The 16,844-nt window shown below is 44.4% G+C and overlaps 1 protein-coding gene and 1 long non-coding RNA gene across 2 annotated transcripts; both read right to left on the reverse strand.

The window, feature by feature from the left end:
• Positions 1 to 1,552: 1,552 nt before the first annotated feature.
• LOC125506076 (signal recognition particle 54 kDa protein 2-like) lies at positions 1,553 to 2,529 on the reverse strand. The gene is made up of 2 exons (XM_048670953.1): positions 2,018 to 2,529; positions 1,553 to 1,901 (listed from the first exon to the last, which is right to left on the reverse strand). Exons 1-2 carry the CDS (start codon positions 2,210 to 2,212, stop codon positions 1,737 to 1,739), a joined length of 360 nt encoding a protein of 119 aa, XP_048526910.1. The 5' UTR covers positions 2,213 to 2,529; the 3' UTR covers positions 1,553 to 1,736.
• An 8,988-nt stretch (positions 2,530 to 11,517) lies between these two features.
• LOC125510850 lies at positions 11,518 to 15,419 on the reverse strand. Its single transcript, XR_007284774.1, has 2 exons — positions 12,932 to 15,419; positions 11,518 to 12,086 (listed from the first exon to the last, which is right to left on the reverse strand). It is a non-coding gene; the product is annotated as an uncharacterized LOC125510850 (long non-coding RNA).
• Positions 15,420 to 16,844: the final 1,425 nt, after the last annotated feature.

A 16,844-nucleotide genomic window follows, 5' to 3' on the forward strand; every position in this document is an offset into this window, starting at 1 on the left:
GGGAAAAGAGGAGGAGGGGGCCGGCCACCTCTCCTAGTCCTAATAGGACTAGGGGAAGGGGGAGGCGCGCAGCCCATCTAGGGCAGCCCCTTCTCTTTTCCACTAAGGCCCACTATGGCCCATATAGCTCCCGGGGGGTTCCGGTAACCCTCCCGGTACTCCGGTAAAATCCCGATTTCACCCGTAACACTTCCGATGTCCAAACATAGGCTTCCAATATATAAGCGTGCAGACCCTACGGGTTCGAGAACAATGTAGTCATGACCGAGACATGTCTCCGGTCAATAACCAATAGCGGGACCTGGATGCCCATATTGGCTCCTACATATTCTACGAAGATCTTTATCGGTCAGACCGCATAACAACATACGTTGTTCCCTTTGTCATCGGTATGTTAATTGCCCGAGATTTGATCGTCGGTATCCAATACCTAGTTCAATCTCGTTACTAGCAAGTCTCTTTACTCGTTCCGTAATACATCATCTCACAACTAACATATTAGTTGTAATGCTTGCAAGGCTTATGTGATGTGTATTACCGAGAGGGCCCAGAGATACCTCTCCGACAATCGGAGTGACAAATCCTAATCTTGAAATACGCCAACCCAACATCTACCTTTGGAGACACCTGTAATGCTCCTTTATAATCACCCAGTAACGTTGTGACGTTTGGTAGCACCCAAAGTGTTCCTCCGGCAAACGGGAGTTGCATAATCTCATAGTTATAGGAACATGTATAAGTCATGAAGAAAGCAGTAGCAACATACTAAACGATCGGGTGCTAAGCTAATGGAATGGGTCATGTCAATCAGATCATTCAACTAATGATGTGACCTCGTTAATCAAATAACAACTCATTGTTCATGGTTAGGAAACATAACCATCTTTGATTAACGAGCTAGTCAAGTAGAGGCATACTAGTGACACTTTGTTTGTCTATGTATTCACACATGTATTATGTTTCCGGTTAATACAATTCTAGCATGAATAATAAACACTTATCATGATTATAAGCAAATAAATAATAACTTTATTATTGCCTCTAGGGCATATTTCCTTCAGAGCATGCAATCCATCCAGGCCGAGCATGATGCATGTATGCATGCAATCCATCCAGGCCGAGCATGATGCTAATTCCTACTCATGTTGCTAGCACATATACATACATACACACCAAGAACGAATTCACAGGCACATAAATGAATATCCCCTGGATAGCATGGTAATGAACTACTCACATGCAATTTGATAGGACTAGTACTAGTGATAACAACCCAACGACATCCTAACAGCCACAACAACACGCACACTTCAACCGCCTGAATACTGGTGAATAGCAAAGTCTATCCATACTTGACACACGAGCAAATCAATGTCAAGTTCATCTCAGATGTGTGGTTCATGACAGCGGTAGCAGTTAACATGATTACTGAGTTTTAATTTGTGGAAGCAATGAAACAAGCAATATAATGCCTATCTCGTTCAACACTAGAGTAACAGCAGTAGCAAATTCAGTCAAGCATGTGAGTAAGTAAAAGATGTAGATCAGCAGGGAATCAAACTAGTTCAAAGAAATCTATAACCAAATTTACAGTAACAATCATCTAGTATTAATCAATGGTTCTATTTTGATCCAAACTAGATGAATTCAAGGCTAATCTATTATGTGACAGTAGAGGAGTGAGTGCTATTGTACAGTTAGAAAAATGCTACACACAGAGTGGTACATATATACATTCAGTAATAGGTGTAGAACAATAAACAGAGCAAGAAGGCGAGGTTGGTTGGTGAGTCAGACTGGCCCTGCAATCCGACGAACATGACGACATTGGGCTTGCCCTTCTTGGGGGTGAAGACCGGCTTCCCTGGATCTAGCATGTTGCAGAGCTCCGTGAAGATGGCCTGCAGCAGGAAAAACACAAGGGCATCAGCCTCCAACCGACCAGTCCCCCCTGGCACGCGCGTCCCTCGATCGAATAGCGCAGGAAATGAATTGAGGGAGGTGGAGCGGGCAGGACCTGCTGTATGATGCGCCGCTTGTTGGTGCCGGCGGCGAGGGTCTCGAGGTTGACGATCTTCCGGACGTCAGACTGCAGGAGCGCGGGGGAGATCTCGTTGAGGCACTCCCCGAGCACCTTCTCGTCGATCACCGTGGCATTGCCCATCTGCGCAAGCGCGCGGGAGATGCTCCTGCCCAGCTGCGCGAGCACCATCTTGGCTGGGCCCTTGGGGGTCTGGCCTCGTCACCGGCGGGGTGGGGTTCCGACGGCGGTCAGGGGCGGCGCGCGGCGCGATCTGGGAGCGGGGGTGGGGAAGGGGACGCGGACGCGGACGGGAGGAGAACTGGCCGGGGGAGATGGGGAAGATTTTGGTTGGGGATGGGGATTGAGGAACGCGGTGGGGATTGGGGACGGCATCTGCGGGACGTGATGGGCGTCACTACGGGACCCGTCGAGGAAGGAGGTGGTGGCGGGACGTGCCGCTGCAGGACAGGGAGGAGGTGGCGGTGGCGGCGAATGGTGTGCTGTTTGGATTTGTGCTCTAGATCTGCAAGGAGGGGAGGAGGAGGCCCGGTGGTGAGCTATGGTGGGAGGATGTGGTCTGAATCGGGGAGAAGGGGGCGGGGGCAACGGCGGCGGCGGCGGCGGGAATGGATCTCCTCGCCGCGGCGGGATGGGGAAGGAGGGGGCAGCGACGGGGGGCCGTCGTCGTTGGTCGTTGCAGGTCAAGAGCAGCGGCGCTTGGGGGGAGGCCGGCGGCGGGGTAGGAATTGGGACGGCGGAGAGGGAGGTCTGGGTCGGGGAGGGAGATCTGGGTCGGGGAGAGGGAGGAGGCGCCGCATGGGTCGGGGAGAGGGAGAGGGAGGGGAGTGTGCTGCACGATGCTAGGGTTTGGTTGGCCAGCGTGCGTTTAGGAGACGTTGGATCTGTATGGTGTGGACGGCTCAGATCGGCTCAGGGGGTGATCTGTGGGAAGGGAGGTTCTGCCTTCTGATTGGTCCAAGAAATGTGTCATTTTGAAACAGGCATAACAAATTCAAAAAATCAAAAAAAATGCAAAACCTTCGCGTTGTGTCATCATATGTGGCCAAGTTCCTAGGAAAAATAACAAACTTGTAATACGGCAATTATTATAAAAAAGTGTTCTCAGAAACGAGCTATCACGTGTGGAGATCAATGGCTTTCAAGCCAAATGATCACTCTTATGGCCACATTCATGGCATAGTTTGTTCAAATGATCTCATATTTGCACAAGGGTGCATATTGGAATGACAAACAATGTTGCTTAAGGAAGTTTTCATTTTCTTTGGACGAAAAATTCATTTTCCATTTTTCGAGTGCCCGAAAAGAGATTTTTTTGTGAAGGGCCTACCATATATTAGTTGCAAAATTGTACCAAGTCAATTTTGTAAAATACTAGGACATATTTAATGCACAATTGACCAAATGGTTGGGTGTCAGAAGTTTTGATCCACCTCTCGTGAAAAAGACAAATTTCCGCCGATTTAGTTGGAAGCGGGTCAAATTTGAACTGCAGCTGCCTCATAGTTTGCTATTTATTTTTTCCAAAAATCATTTCTAGGTACATAAGTATCTATTTAATCACAGAAACACCAACAAAATTCCAAGATTCAACCACTAGCTAGGAACGGTCATTCCCGCCGTTTTGATCGCATTTTGAAACAGGCATAAAAAATTCAAAAAAAAATCAAAAAATTGGGAAACCTTCGCATTGTTTCATCATATGTGGCCAAGCTCCTAGGAAAAATAACAAACTTGTAATATGGCAATTATTTTAAAAAAGTGTTCTCAGAAACGAGCTATCACGTGTGGAGATCAATGGCTTTCAAGCCAAATGATCAATCTTATGGCCACATTCATGGCATAGTTTGTTCAAATGATCTCATATTATGCACAAGGGTGCATATTGGAATGGCAAACAATGTTGCCTAAGTAAGTTTTTATTTTCGTTGGACGAAAAAACCATTTTCCATTTTTCGAGTGCCTAAAAGGAGGTTTTTTTGTGAAGGAACTACCAAATAATTGTTGCAAAAATGGACCAAATCAATTTTATAAAATACTAGGCCATGTTTAATTCACAATTAACCAAATGGTTGGGTGTAAAAAGTTTTGATCCACCTCTCATGAAAAAGACAAATTTCCGCTGATTCAGTTGGAAGCGGGTCAAATTTGAACCGTAGCTGCCTTGTAGTTTGCTATTTATTTTTTTCCAAAAATCATTTCTAGGTACATAAGTATCTATTTAATCATATAAAAACCAAAAAAATTCCAAGATTCAACCACTAGCTAAGAACGGTCATTTCCGTCGTTTTGACCGCATTTTGAAACGGGCATAAAAAATTCAAAAAAAAATCAAAAAATTGGGAAACCTTCACATTGTGTCATTATATGTGGCCAAGTTCCTAGGAAAAATAACAAACTTGTAATACGACAATTATTTTTAGAAAGTGTTCTCAGAAACGAGCTATCACGTGTGGAGATCAATGGCTTTCAAGCCAAATGATCAATCTTATGGCCACATACATGGCATAGTTTGTTCAAATGATCTCATATTGTGCACAAGGGTGCATATTGGAATGACAAACAATGTTGCTTAAGGAAGTTTTCATTTTCTTTGGACGAAAAATTCATTTTCCATTTTTCGAGTGCCTGAAAAGAGATTTTTTTGTGAAGGGCCTACCATATATTAGTTGCCAAATTGTACCAAGTCAATTTTGTAAAATACTAGGACATATTTAATGCACAATTGACCAAATGGTTGGGTGTCAGAAGTTTTGATCCACCTCTCGTGAAAAAGACAAATTTCCGCCGATTTAGTTGGAAGCGGGTCAAATTTGAACTGCAGCTGCCTCATAGTTTGCTATTTATTTTTTCCAAAAATCATTTCTAGGTACATAAGTATCTATTTAATCACAGAAACACCAACAAAATTCCAAGATTCAACCACTAGCTAGGAACGGTCATTCCCGCCGTTTTGACCGCATTTTGAGACGGGCATAAAAAATTCAAAAAAAAAATCAAAAAATTGGGAAACCTTCACATTGTTTCATCATATGTGGCCAAGCTCTTAGGAAAAATAACAAACTTGTAATATGGCAATTATTTTAAAAAGTGTTCTCAGAAACGAGCTATCACGTGTGGAGATCAATGGCTTTCAAGCCAAATGATCAATCTTATGGCCACATTCATGACATAGTTTGTTCAAATGATCTCATATTGTGCACAAGGGTGCATATTGGAATGGCAAACAATGTTGCCTAAGGAAGTTTTCATTTTCGTTAGACGAAAAAACCATTTTCCATTTTTCGAGTGCCCGAAAGGAGGTTTTTTTTTGAAGGAACTACCAAATAATTGTTGCAAAATTGGACCAAAATCATTTTTATAAAATACTAGGCCATATTTAATGCACAATTGACAAAATGTTTGGGTGTAAAAAATTTTGATCCACCTCTCATGAAAAAGACAAATTTCCGCCGATTCAGTTGGAAGCGGGTCAAATTTGAACTGCAGCTGCCTCATAGTTTGCTATTGATTTTTTCCAAAAATAATTTCTTGTTACATAAGGACCTATTTAATCATAAATACATGGTTTGGTGGCGATACGTCGAGGTTTGGGCAGTGGCCGAGAGCCCCAACTCTAGAGCGCGTAAACTCGCATGCCCGTCGCGTGGTCACAGCGTGACCGTAATATTGCCATGTGTTCTGGGCGGCTTAGGCATGTCTAGTGGGTTGGGCACTCCCCAGGTTGGTGCTAGGAAGAAAATTACAACATAAGATTCTCACGAGAAGACCGATCGATGCTCAAACATGAATTAGCAGCCAAGTGTTTGATTAGCGGTACGGGAAATGCACATGGCCAATGGGCGTGAGTTTTGGCTGAGGATGATCATCTACTAAGGAGAATGTCTTCACAAATTTTTAGCTCAAAAGGAGGATCCTAGGTGGTACTTGCTTTGCAAAGTACCACGCTGGACAAAAATATGAATGTTGAAGCTGGGCTCAAAATAATGAATGGATTGAGCTGAAATTTTGTGGAGGATGGTTATTTGGGCATAGGGAAAGCATTGTAGAAAATTGATACCATTTGGACATGCCAAAGTAGTACTTCCTTCACAATGCTCTTCTATGGACAGAAACTTGGGAAAACTAGTGAGAGAGATTGGATGAATGAAATGAGCTCAAAATTGGTGTAGGTAAGTTACATAGGTATGGTCATGCGCTGGTAAATTTTCAGATCATTTGGGTAAGCCTAGCTAGTACTTACTTCACAAAGCTTCTCTCGAGGTAGAAACTTTGGAAATTTCCCGAGAAAGATTTACTAGGAAAATTGAGCTGAATATTATCATGTGGCAATGATTTGGGTATGGAAGAGTGCCCGAAAAGTTTGAGGGTAATAGGAGGGGTCTATATAACACTTGCTTTGCAACGTGCCAATTTGGCCATAAAATATAAATTGAACCTGGGCTCACATAGATGATTTGACTGAGCTGCAATTTGGAGGAGGGTGATAATTTGGGCATATGAAGAAACTGTATAAATTTCATGTCATTTAGAGATATAAAAAAGGTACTTCCTTCACAATGCTTCTAGGTGGACAAAAACTTTGGAAATTTGCCGAGGAAGATTTGCTAGGCAAATGGAGCTGAATTTTGTCATGCGGTAATGATTTGGATAGAAAAGAGTGCCCAAAAATTCCTAGGGCAATCAAGAATATATAAATAGCACTTCCTTCATAAAGTGTTGTTGTGAACATAATAGGAAAATGAATATTGTTGAATTAGTTTTGAACTAGGCAAGGAAGGATTTTTACATATTTGATGAAGATATGACCCAAAGAATTTATGAGATTTTTTTGGGAATTTTGGGAATGATAGAAATATAGGTTGCTTCACAACCTAGGGCAAAAACTACCACATGGACATGACACATAGGCAAAACTGATGAGATGGCGCCTAGTCATCACAACCCACCACAATCTACAAGGCTATGACCATCTATATTGGTCATTAACAACTAGAAATAAGGCAGCGGACTAGCACTGTTTGCTTTGTGACCATTTCGTGTAAGGAAATTACGACCTTTCTGACCAAAATGGTCGCAATGGTTTAGGGTTTGAAGCCCCCTGAACAGCTTTTGACCAATTGGTCTAAAATGGTCATAAATTTATGACCAATTCTTCGAGAGTCACTAACAGAAGGTCATAAGTTGACATATTTCTGTAGTGAGACTGAAGGAAATATGCCCTAGAGGCAATAATAAAGTTATTATTTATTTCCTTATATCATGATAAATGCTTATTATTCATGCTAGAATTGTATTAACCATAAACATAATACATGTGTGAATACATAGACAAATAGAGTGTCACTAGTATGCCTCTACTTGACTAGCTCGTTAATCAAAGATGGTTATGTTTCCTAACCATGAACAAAGTGTTGTTATTTGATTAACGAGGTCACATCATTAGTTGAATGATCTGATTGACATGACCCATTCCATTAGCTTAGCACCCGATCGTTTAGTATGTTGCTATTGCTTTCTTCATGACTTATACATGTTCCTATGACTATGAGATTATGCAACTCCCGTTTGCCGGAGGAACACTTTGTGTGCTACCAAACGTCACAACGTAACTGGGTGATTATAAAGGAGCTCTACAGGTGTCTCCAAAGGTACATGTTGGGTTGCGTATTTCGAGATTAGGATTTGTCACTCCGATTGTCGGAGAGGTATCTCTGGGCCCTCTCGGTAATGCACATCACTATAAGCCTTGCAAGCATTACAACTAATATGTTAGTTGTGAGATGATGTATTACGGAACGAGTAAAGAGACTTGCCGGTAACGAGATTGAACTAGGTATTGCATACCGACGATCGAATCTCGGGCAAGTAACATACCGATGACAAAGGGAACAACGTATGTTGTTATGCGGTCTGACCGATAAAGATCTTCGTAGAATATGTAGGAGCCAATATGGGCATCCAGGTCCCGCTATTGGTTATTGACCGGAGACGTGTCTCGGTCATGTCTACATTGTTCTCGAACCGTAGGGTCCGCACGCTTAAGGTTTCGATGACAGTTATATTATGAGTTTATGAGTTTTGATGTACCGAAGGAGTTCGGAGTCCCGGATGAGATCGGGGACATGACGAGGAGTCTCGAAATGGTCGAGACGTAAAGATCGATATATTGGACGACTATATTCGGACTTCGGAAAGGTTCCGAGTGATTCGGGTATTTTTCGGAGTACCGGAGAGTTACGTGAATTCGCCGGGAGAAATATTGGGCCTTATTGGGCCATACGGGAAAGAGAGAGGGGCTGCCTAGGGCAGGCCGCGCGCCCCCCAAGGCCTAGTCCGAATTAGACTAGGGGGAGGGGCTGCGCCCCTTCCTTGTTTCCTACTCCTACTACATGGAAGGACTCCTAGTTGGACTAGGAAAAGGGGAATCCTACTCCCGGTGGGAGTAGGACTCCCCTAGGGCGCGCCATAGAGAGGGCCGGCCCTCCCCTCCTCCACTCCTTTATATACGGGGGCAGGGGGCACCCCATAGACACACAAGTTGATCCACGTGATTGTTCCTTAGCCGTGTGCAGTGCCCCCTGCCACCATATTCCACCTCGATCATATCGTTGTAGTGCTTAGGCGAAGCCCTGCGATGGTTGAACATCAAGATCGTCACCACGCCGTCGTGCTGACAGAACTCCTCCCCGAAGCTTTGCTGGATCGGAGCCCGGGGAGCGTCATCGAGCTGAACGTGTGCCAAGAACTCGGAGATGCCGGAGTAACGGTGCTTGGATCGGTTGGACTGGGAAGACGTACGACTACTTCCTCTACGTTGCGTCAACGCTTCCGCTTCGGTCTACGAGGGTACGTAGACAACACTCTCCCCTCTCGTTGCTATGCATCACCATGATCTTGCGTGTGCGTAGGAATTTTTTTGAAATTACTACGTTCCCCAACAGTTTTCCACCGGGTGGTGTTTTTCTACATGTTACTAGCGAGGCTGGGTAGTCCAAGACATATTTGAGGTGGTTCGTAAATTCGCCAAGTCAAAATTGAAAGGGAGATTGTTGCAAGGAACCAAGCCAACAATTTAACTTGTCGTGGTGCAAGTGGATGAGTCGACAAAGGGTGAATCATCGACAAGCCAAGACCGGAGAAATACGGAAGACAAAGTGTCAAGATTAAAGAGAGATTGTTAGATGTAACCTTGATTGTTAGGTTTGAAAAGTAGTATCCTTGCATGTCACGTGGCTTAGTTCTTTGGCAACTAACCAAAGTCATGTACGTGTAGTAGTAGGAGAGTCCAAGCAGTAGTAGGAGGCATATACGTGCATGTTTGTGTCCAGTCGTGTAGAGCTAGATAGGTCTTGTCCGGTCAGGTTTCTAGCAAGCTTGCACGTATGAGTTTAGGATTGTGTTTTAGTCGGCTTGGTGTCTTAAGAAAAAGGGTTTTCTCCCGCTTTGTATTATAAAGCAACCATCCGATACAATAAATGATAGGGGCTGGAGCGAAAGCAGCATAAAACACGCCCAAAAAAAGAGAAAAAAGAAAAGAAATAAATGCCGATAACGTCGGATCGACAAAAACGACGAAGCCTCGTGACCGCTGCGTCCACCGGAGATCGCCCACCAAACTCCGAGACTCCGAAGCGCCGGTACCAAACAACACCTTCAAGAAGGGACGCGACGATGACGGCGCTGCTGCCAAGGGTTTCCTCCGGTACGCGACGAGGAGAGAGAAAGGGTAGCCGCGACGCCCTCCAGGAAGGTTCGGCGGCACCCTCAGGCGCCACCGCGTCGGTGTCGGCCAAGCCAACAGGGATTTCCCCCGATCCCAGCCTCTACCCCAGGCACTACGGAGCTCACCACCAGACCGACCACCACCCTGCCAACACGGACACGAAGCTTTCCATGCTGTCTCACCACGGCACCATCATGATGGTCTCCACAACGAAGAAGAGGAGCCGAGACTAAGGCAGTAGCACCGTCGGCATACGGGAGGGCCCCACCTCCACCATCCACGACGGTAGCCAACCGGACGCCATAGCAGGAGCCTACCGGGCCCTCAAAGGCCCGAACAGCTCCCGCCTCTGCGCAGCAGCTGGCACATCGTCGGTGTCGCTGTCCCAGTCCAAGCCGCTCCCCTGCCTCCAGTGGCGAAGCCACACATAGGCTGTGTAGTCACTTGACTACACAGCTCTTTGGAAAAACGCAATACAACAAGTATACACCAAGCAGAAAAAACATAGAAATATGTATATTTGACTACACAATTTTGAAGTGACTACACATGATTTGATTTCTGGCACCGCCACTGCCTGCCTCCCCATACAGAGAGCGTCGCGGTCGCGTCGGAGCCGACCCGCAAGGACCCAGAAGGGACCCGCGGTCGCGTCGGCTTGGTGTCTTAGCTTTGGCTGTGTGTGTGTATATATATATACTAGCACAAATGCCCGTGCGTTGCAACGGGAGAAAATGTTGGCTCCTATGAATCTGCCAGATCAAGGAACCATGTCGTTGGACAACGCTCGCTGATGATAAGAAATTGGTTCATTTTATCAACATATGGGGTATGATTTCAAGTAAATTGATCTGTCTGAACAACCACTTCTTGATTGTTAGTTCATTCTTTAGATTATTTGTTCATTCTTGAATTTCAATAAATATGAAGTAATAGCACCAAGCAAACTAACCTAGAATAATAATTGCAGCAGCAAGCAAACTAACCTAAAATACGTTGCAGCAAGCATAATCTGTTCATTTAAAAAAATTGTTTAGCTAGCATCACAGCGTATTTTTATCAATAATCTAGTGATATGTAGTATATGTCCATAAGCACGTGATTATTTTTTGCAGAAATTTTGTAAACTTACTTAAAGGTTCGTTTTCAAGTTCTGCATAATTTGGCTCCATGCCGAGAGTCAAAAATCGTTTACATGAAAGATGAACCATGTATAAGTTGCATCCACACTATTTATAGAAACATGTGCCAACAACCTTGCAATGGAGACAAAATAAATAAATACAATTCTAGTTCTTTATAGTCTAGCACAACCATAAATAGTGTAGTTATGGAATGGGGGGAGTAATATTTTTAGACTTCAGTAAAAGTGAATATTCCAGGATAGCAGCTCAATTGGTCTCGGTCTTACAGGCTTAGTGGGAGGACGTGAGTTCGATCCCCACGTACGGCACAAATTTTTTTGGTCTTTGCCCGCGTAGATGGGCCACGCAGGTTGTCGCTGCGAATTCAGGGCGAAAAGAATAGGGCCTGCCTCAAACAATGAAAAACAGTTTTTTTTTCTTACACTTTAGTATCATCTCGTGTATATGTTTTAAATTCAAACTGAAAGCGTAAATTTATAAAAAGGAAGCGTATTGTGACGGTGAACTCGACAAAGTCAATCCGTGCTTTAGGGATAGATTAGAGAAAGAATTATTATTAGGGAGAGATAGATGTATAGATGTACATATATAAATTTGATGGATAATGAGTGGTGGATTGTGAAGTTCCTTTTTGAAGTTAGATTAAAAAGGTCCTGTCGCACATAGTTTGTTATAACAGGTTACGATGAAAACATGTTTGCAGGTTGAATCATTTCTCTTATCTAACTTTTCAGGTGATACATCATCAACCGACTGGGATAAGGCTTGGTCTAGTTTTAAGAAGAAAGGGAAGAAGACCCTATTCTCAGAGTTCTCACCGAACAAATATGTGACCTGTAACCCACGGCGCATTGAGTATCCATTGTCAGAAGAAGTCGATCCAATCAAAAGAGCCGAGAGGTCTAACTTGATGTTGTGAACAAGCCCAATATGTACCTTAGTAGGGGTGATTATCTTCGTTTCGGCATTTCTTATCTATACATTGGTTGTCCCACCCAAGTAACTGCTAAAGTGACAGATAACAGGTGAGCTGTAGGCCAAAGATTCTACTTGGAAGTCTGTATTGTACATTTAGTTTGTACTATACCAAGTATAATCATGGTTCTGTATTGCTTCAAGCACATTGTAATAGATCATAATACAGAACTCCTTCCATTTTGGTGATTTTCTTCACCTGCACATAAATTGGACCCTCTTTAGTCCTCCATTATAACCAAGAATATTGGGTCACCTAGAATAATAATATGTTGATCACTATCCACGACTGTGCTCCTGATGTGATTTTTTTTCATAGTTCTCACTTCCTAGTTCGTCTCACATTTCCACAATCTTAAGACATGGTCCGACTCATATTTCAACGACCTACGGAGATATACGGTCGATCTGGTTCAGGCAGCATGGTTCAGACCCCATGGTTCACCACGGGCAAAACATGGTTGACCGGGTTAAGAATGCATGGTTCAGACCTGTGGTTCACTATGAGTAGACTGCATGGTTCAGAGTCCTGATTTTTTCATAAACCAGGATTGACCCGGTGTCGAGGAACTATGCTGGGGGACATGGATTGAAAATTACAAAACAATCAATCGATTGAAAGAAATTCAGATTATTTATAGGGCAGTTAGTGAAACATAAACCCACACATGCATAGATACTCTGATAGATAAGCAGCTACAGCAAAAAAGGAAACTACAACAATCTAGCGGAAATAAAAATTCTACATCTCATAGGAGAAATCAAGCTAGTGAACATAGCTTCTAGTGAAGAAGTGCCGACTTCAGTTTTTAGGCACTTGTATATCCAACTACAACTACAAAAATATCTAATCATTTGAAAATTTCAACTATAAGTCTATAACCCATAAATATACAACCAGTATAACTGGAAGTTCCAGCTTGCCGAGAAAACTGTGAATGATGAACTATTTTCCACATAATCATCTACAGGATATTCTTTGAGCATCAATAAATAATTTTCAAACATATACTGTAATTTAAACAAAATCAGAACCTTCTTTACCATTCACTCCTAAATGTAATCATCTATGCAGGTCTCGGTCTTGTAGTAGCCCACATTGTCCGCAAGCTACTGTAGTGGAAAGTAGTTTCACAATGGAGAAGTTACTACCAGAAATAAGTCTGTCCAAACACTATGTCAGGTACCTTGCAGATAAAAAAAAGTGGGAGATGCATCATATGAGTTCATAAGAGTACTTACAAATATTGATATTGACATTATCCAGAAACGTGCAGCCAAAGCTAATGAAAAGGTTCATATATATATTTTTTAATTTGTATTTAGTGAAAACTGACTTGGCACTTGACATACAGTATGTGATGCTAGCTCCAGGTAAATATGCATTGCAGTAAATACAAAGGGGGGGAATAGTGGATCTGCATTCAATTCTTGCAGACCTTACTATATAAATTACCCAAAGAAAGACCAGACTTAACTGAAAATGAAATTTTAGAGAACGTTCACTTAAACATTCAAAGAAAAATTGTTAATATCATGGAAAAATACAGAGATTTGAACACATCTCGCAGAATACATCTCACTAACTGTCTAAGATATATATATATATATATAATTCCAACTGACATTGTGGATGGGATGCTAGTAGAAGAAAAACACATGGTAGAACAATTATCATTAAAACCAAGAGGTTAGCAATTAATTGGTGCAATCCTGTAACTTTGGGCCAAGAATGTTCATATTTCAGTCGATCTACTGAAGGGGTTTTATGGTATCTCGGTCTATGTCGTTAATTGACCATTTCGACCATTGATACAATTCACAATGGTAAACAATTCTCAGGAGCAAAAGGGTAAATGATTTCAGGGCTCTTTCAAAAAGAAATTGCATCAGTAAAACTTAGGAAGGCATAATTGCATAACCAGGCCCAAGCTTCCATGCATGTTTCCCATCACATGTATGCAGCCATGTATGCCAAGCAAGGCTGGCCTCAGACGGGTGCCACAACTTGGGGTGTCTTTGGCTCGCTTGTGAAGGAGACTAAGGGGAAGAGGCAAGGTTGTGCTGCTACACCTCGTCGTTTGTCCGCTCGGTCTGCAATGCTCTCCAACGACAGGTTGGAGATGAAGTGGTTGCACGCGAAGTGAGCGGCATGGTGGCCCGCGTTTCCATCGAGGAAAAAGCACAGGGGCGAGGCAGAGTGGAGGCGACACTGATTATACATCAAACTTTCTCACTCCCAATACTGCATGAAGCACCCTGCCTGGTCATGTTCTTCTGACTGAAATTTGATGTGGCCCTGAATATATGTGCAACGGTGACACTGCACTTACTTTGCCAGCCCCTGCAATCAAATTTGTCAACCAGTAGAGCATAGTCCATAAATACTCTGGTTTTTCTCAAGGGGACTATAGGGGCCAAATAATTTCAAAATCAGGGAGAAAATCATAGATGAATATGTTGAGCGAAGCCTGCTACCCCTGCTGTCTTGAAGCTCCTACACCACAGAACAAATATCAGTGCACTGCTTTGCTAATCTAGACCAAAACAAATCAAGGAAACTATCAATTTTTCCGATAAAGATCAAGAGAACTCTCCTAATCGTGACATACTCATCCTAATCCGCCTCTGCCTGCAACAACCCACTTCCTCTGGCTGTGAACACTGACGTACATCCAGATGCACGCACCAACGCCACATTAGTCTAGCAACCCGATTGAGTTCCACCATCATACCATTTTTTGAATCATATGGAAGGGGAGTTATTCTCATGATGTATTCATGTGGGAGTTAACCTCAAGGAGACAAACACCCAAACACCTTGTGTGCAAAAAATAACTAAGAACATCCACGACCTATGACCAGCTAATTCTATCCCTATTGACAAGAAGCACCACATATGCAGTAATTTGACATCATGAAACTGTGCAAACTCGTGATCCTCAGCAGAAAATAAAAATCATCCAGAGAGACTGGCACGCGGTTTCCTCTGGTAGCATGGGGTGGGCACAGAAATACACGTGTGTCCGAAGTTGAGGTGGAGGAGCAGAGGGGGCGGCGAGTGCAACGACGACCGGATGGCCGTGTGGCTCTGGTCGAGCGGCGAGCGCGCGCCCTCCCAGGCAGCACACATCGAGGAAGGATGAGCTGAGGCAGAATGATGGTGCAGGGTGTTGCGATCTCCGTCGTCGGTCGGCCGGGCCGACGACCGGCGACTGGTGCGTCACCGGATCGAGCGTCCCGCGGGTCGGGCGAGTCCTGGCGGCGCAGATCGGCCCGCGAGCGCCGCACCCTCCCATCCTCTGCCTCCCGCGAGGTCGCAACGAGGGGAGCAGTGAACGGCGAAGAAAGCCGTGGGTGAGGAGGAGATGGGATTGGGAGAGGAAGGAGGCGGTCGACGTCGCGCGGTGAGGCCGTGCGGGGCGGGGCGGGAGGCGCCGGCGGCGCGCGGGGCATGGCCGGAGGTGTGTGGCGCGGGGCGGAGCGCCGTGAGGCAGAGCATGGCTGCGTTTATTTTTTTCCTTTGTACCGATTCGATTTGGACTACGGGTTGATTTGTGTGAACTTTAAGGGCTTTTTTGCAAAAGTATTAATGACGAACAACCAAAAGCAATAGCTGCTTTATTAGCAGGTAAAGAGGGCTATATATAGAAAGTCTATTAAGAACGCTGGGTGAAGAATTACCAATTCTTCACCCCGGTCGGACGACCCAGCCACACTCGCACGCAACCTGCCTCCAGCCGAGGTAATTTTATTTGCTCAAAAGAAAAGCCGAGGTAATTTTTTCTTTACCTAGCAACTGCTTAGCTAGCCCACTCCCTGCAGTTTCTGGAATATTGGGAGAGGAAGCGGCGAGCGGCGGGTGGTTTCGGCGGCGAGCGGCGAGTGGCGGGTGGTTTCGGCGGCGAGCCACCGCAGGTGGAGTCGGATGCGTGCGACGCCGGGGGTGGCCCCGTTTGCCGGCGGCAGCGTCGAGTCGGGCAGTATTTCGCAGCGTTTGGTAACCTCTTCGGCCGACGGCCGCGCCACGACCCACCTCCATCCCTCGTTCCCTTCGTCAGCCCCGGCGATGGCCCGACCTCCGTTCCCATTTCCCGACCCCAAACTCCTGCCCTGGCCTCTCGTCGCCGCGCCGTGCCGCGCCGAACTCCGCCCCTCCTTCCTTTTTGGGATGCACGGCAGCGGGATGGCTCCGATTGGAGTGAGGCTCGCGAGAAGCGACTCCCTTCCTACTACTGGTCCATAGCGCTGACGAGGTGGAGGTCGTCGTTGTCAATCCTGCAGCGAGCTCCGCGTAAGATGCCCAGGCTCCATGGCACCAAGCCATTCCCAGGTTTCCTCGCTTTCTCTCTTCCCCTTTCTCCCTCTGTAGGTGTTTTCATGCGTTCGTGTGTATTCTTACTGTCATTTTGCTACTGATGCTTAGATTAATTAGCATATTATGCAGCACAAGTATTGTGCAGACCTCCATTAGTAAAGTGATAAAGACAGGAGTCAATTTACATCTTATCTGACCATCTTAGATCTTTCCTTACTAGTTAGATTTATGCCTTGGATTTGCTCTGTGTATAAGTTTATTCTCACTCACGAATCAGCTACTGTACCGCAATACATTTCTGTCATTCTAATTCCCGAAAGTATTTTAGAAATCCCATATTATTAATTGCTGATTTGATGGTTGCAAACCTAGATTTTTCCATTTTTTCAAATCCCATGTATTGTTTCTTATAGGGTTTATAGACATATCTTGCTCTAAATCTGCATTATATTTGTGAATTTGGTTTCTTCATTTCTGTTAGCTTGATGATGCATTTCTATCAAAGCATAGGTATACTATTGTTAGGTGAATTTAATCGTCAATTGATCTGCTTTCCATGTCATACAAAACTAATTCATTCTCTTCTTTATTGTTTGATTTTAAAAATTGTTATAGCGTTGGTTTGAGGAATCCGTGGAA

Source organism: Triticum urartu, chromosome 5 (assembly GCF_003073215.2).
Source record: "Triticum urartu cultivar G1812 chromosome 5, Tu2.1, whole genome shotgun sequence".
Taxonomy (NCBI): Eukaryota; Viridiplantae; Streptophyta; class Magnoliopsida; order Poales; family Poaceae; genus Triticum; species Triticum urartu.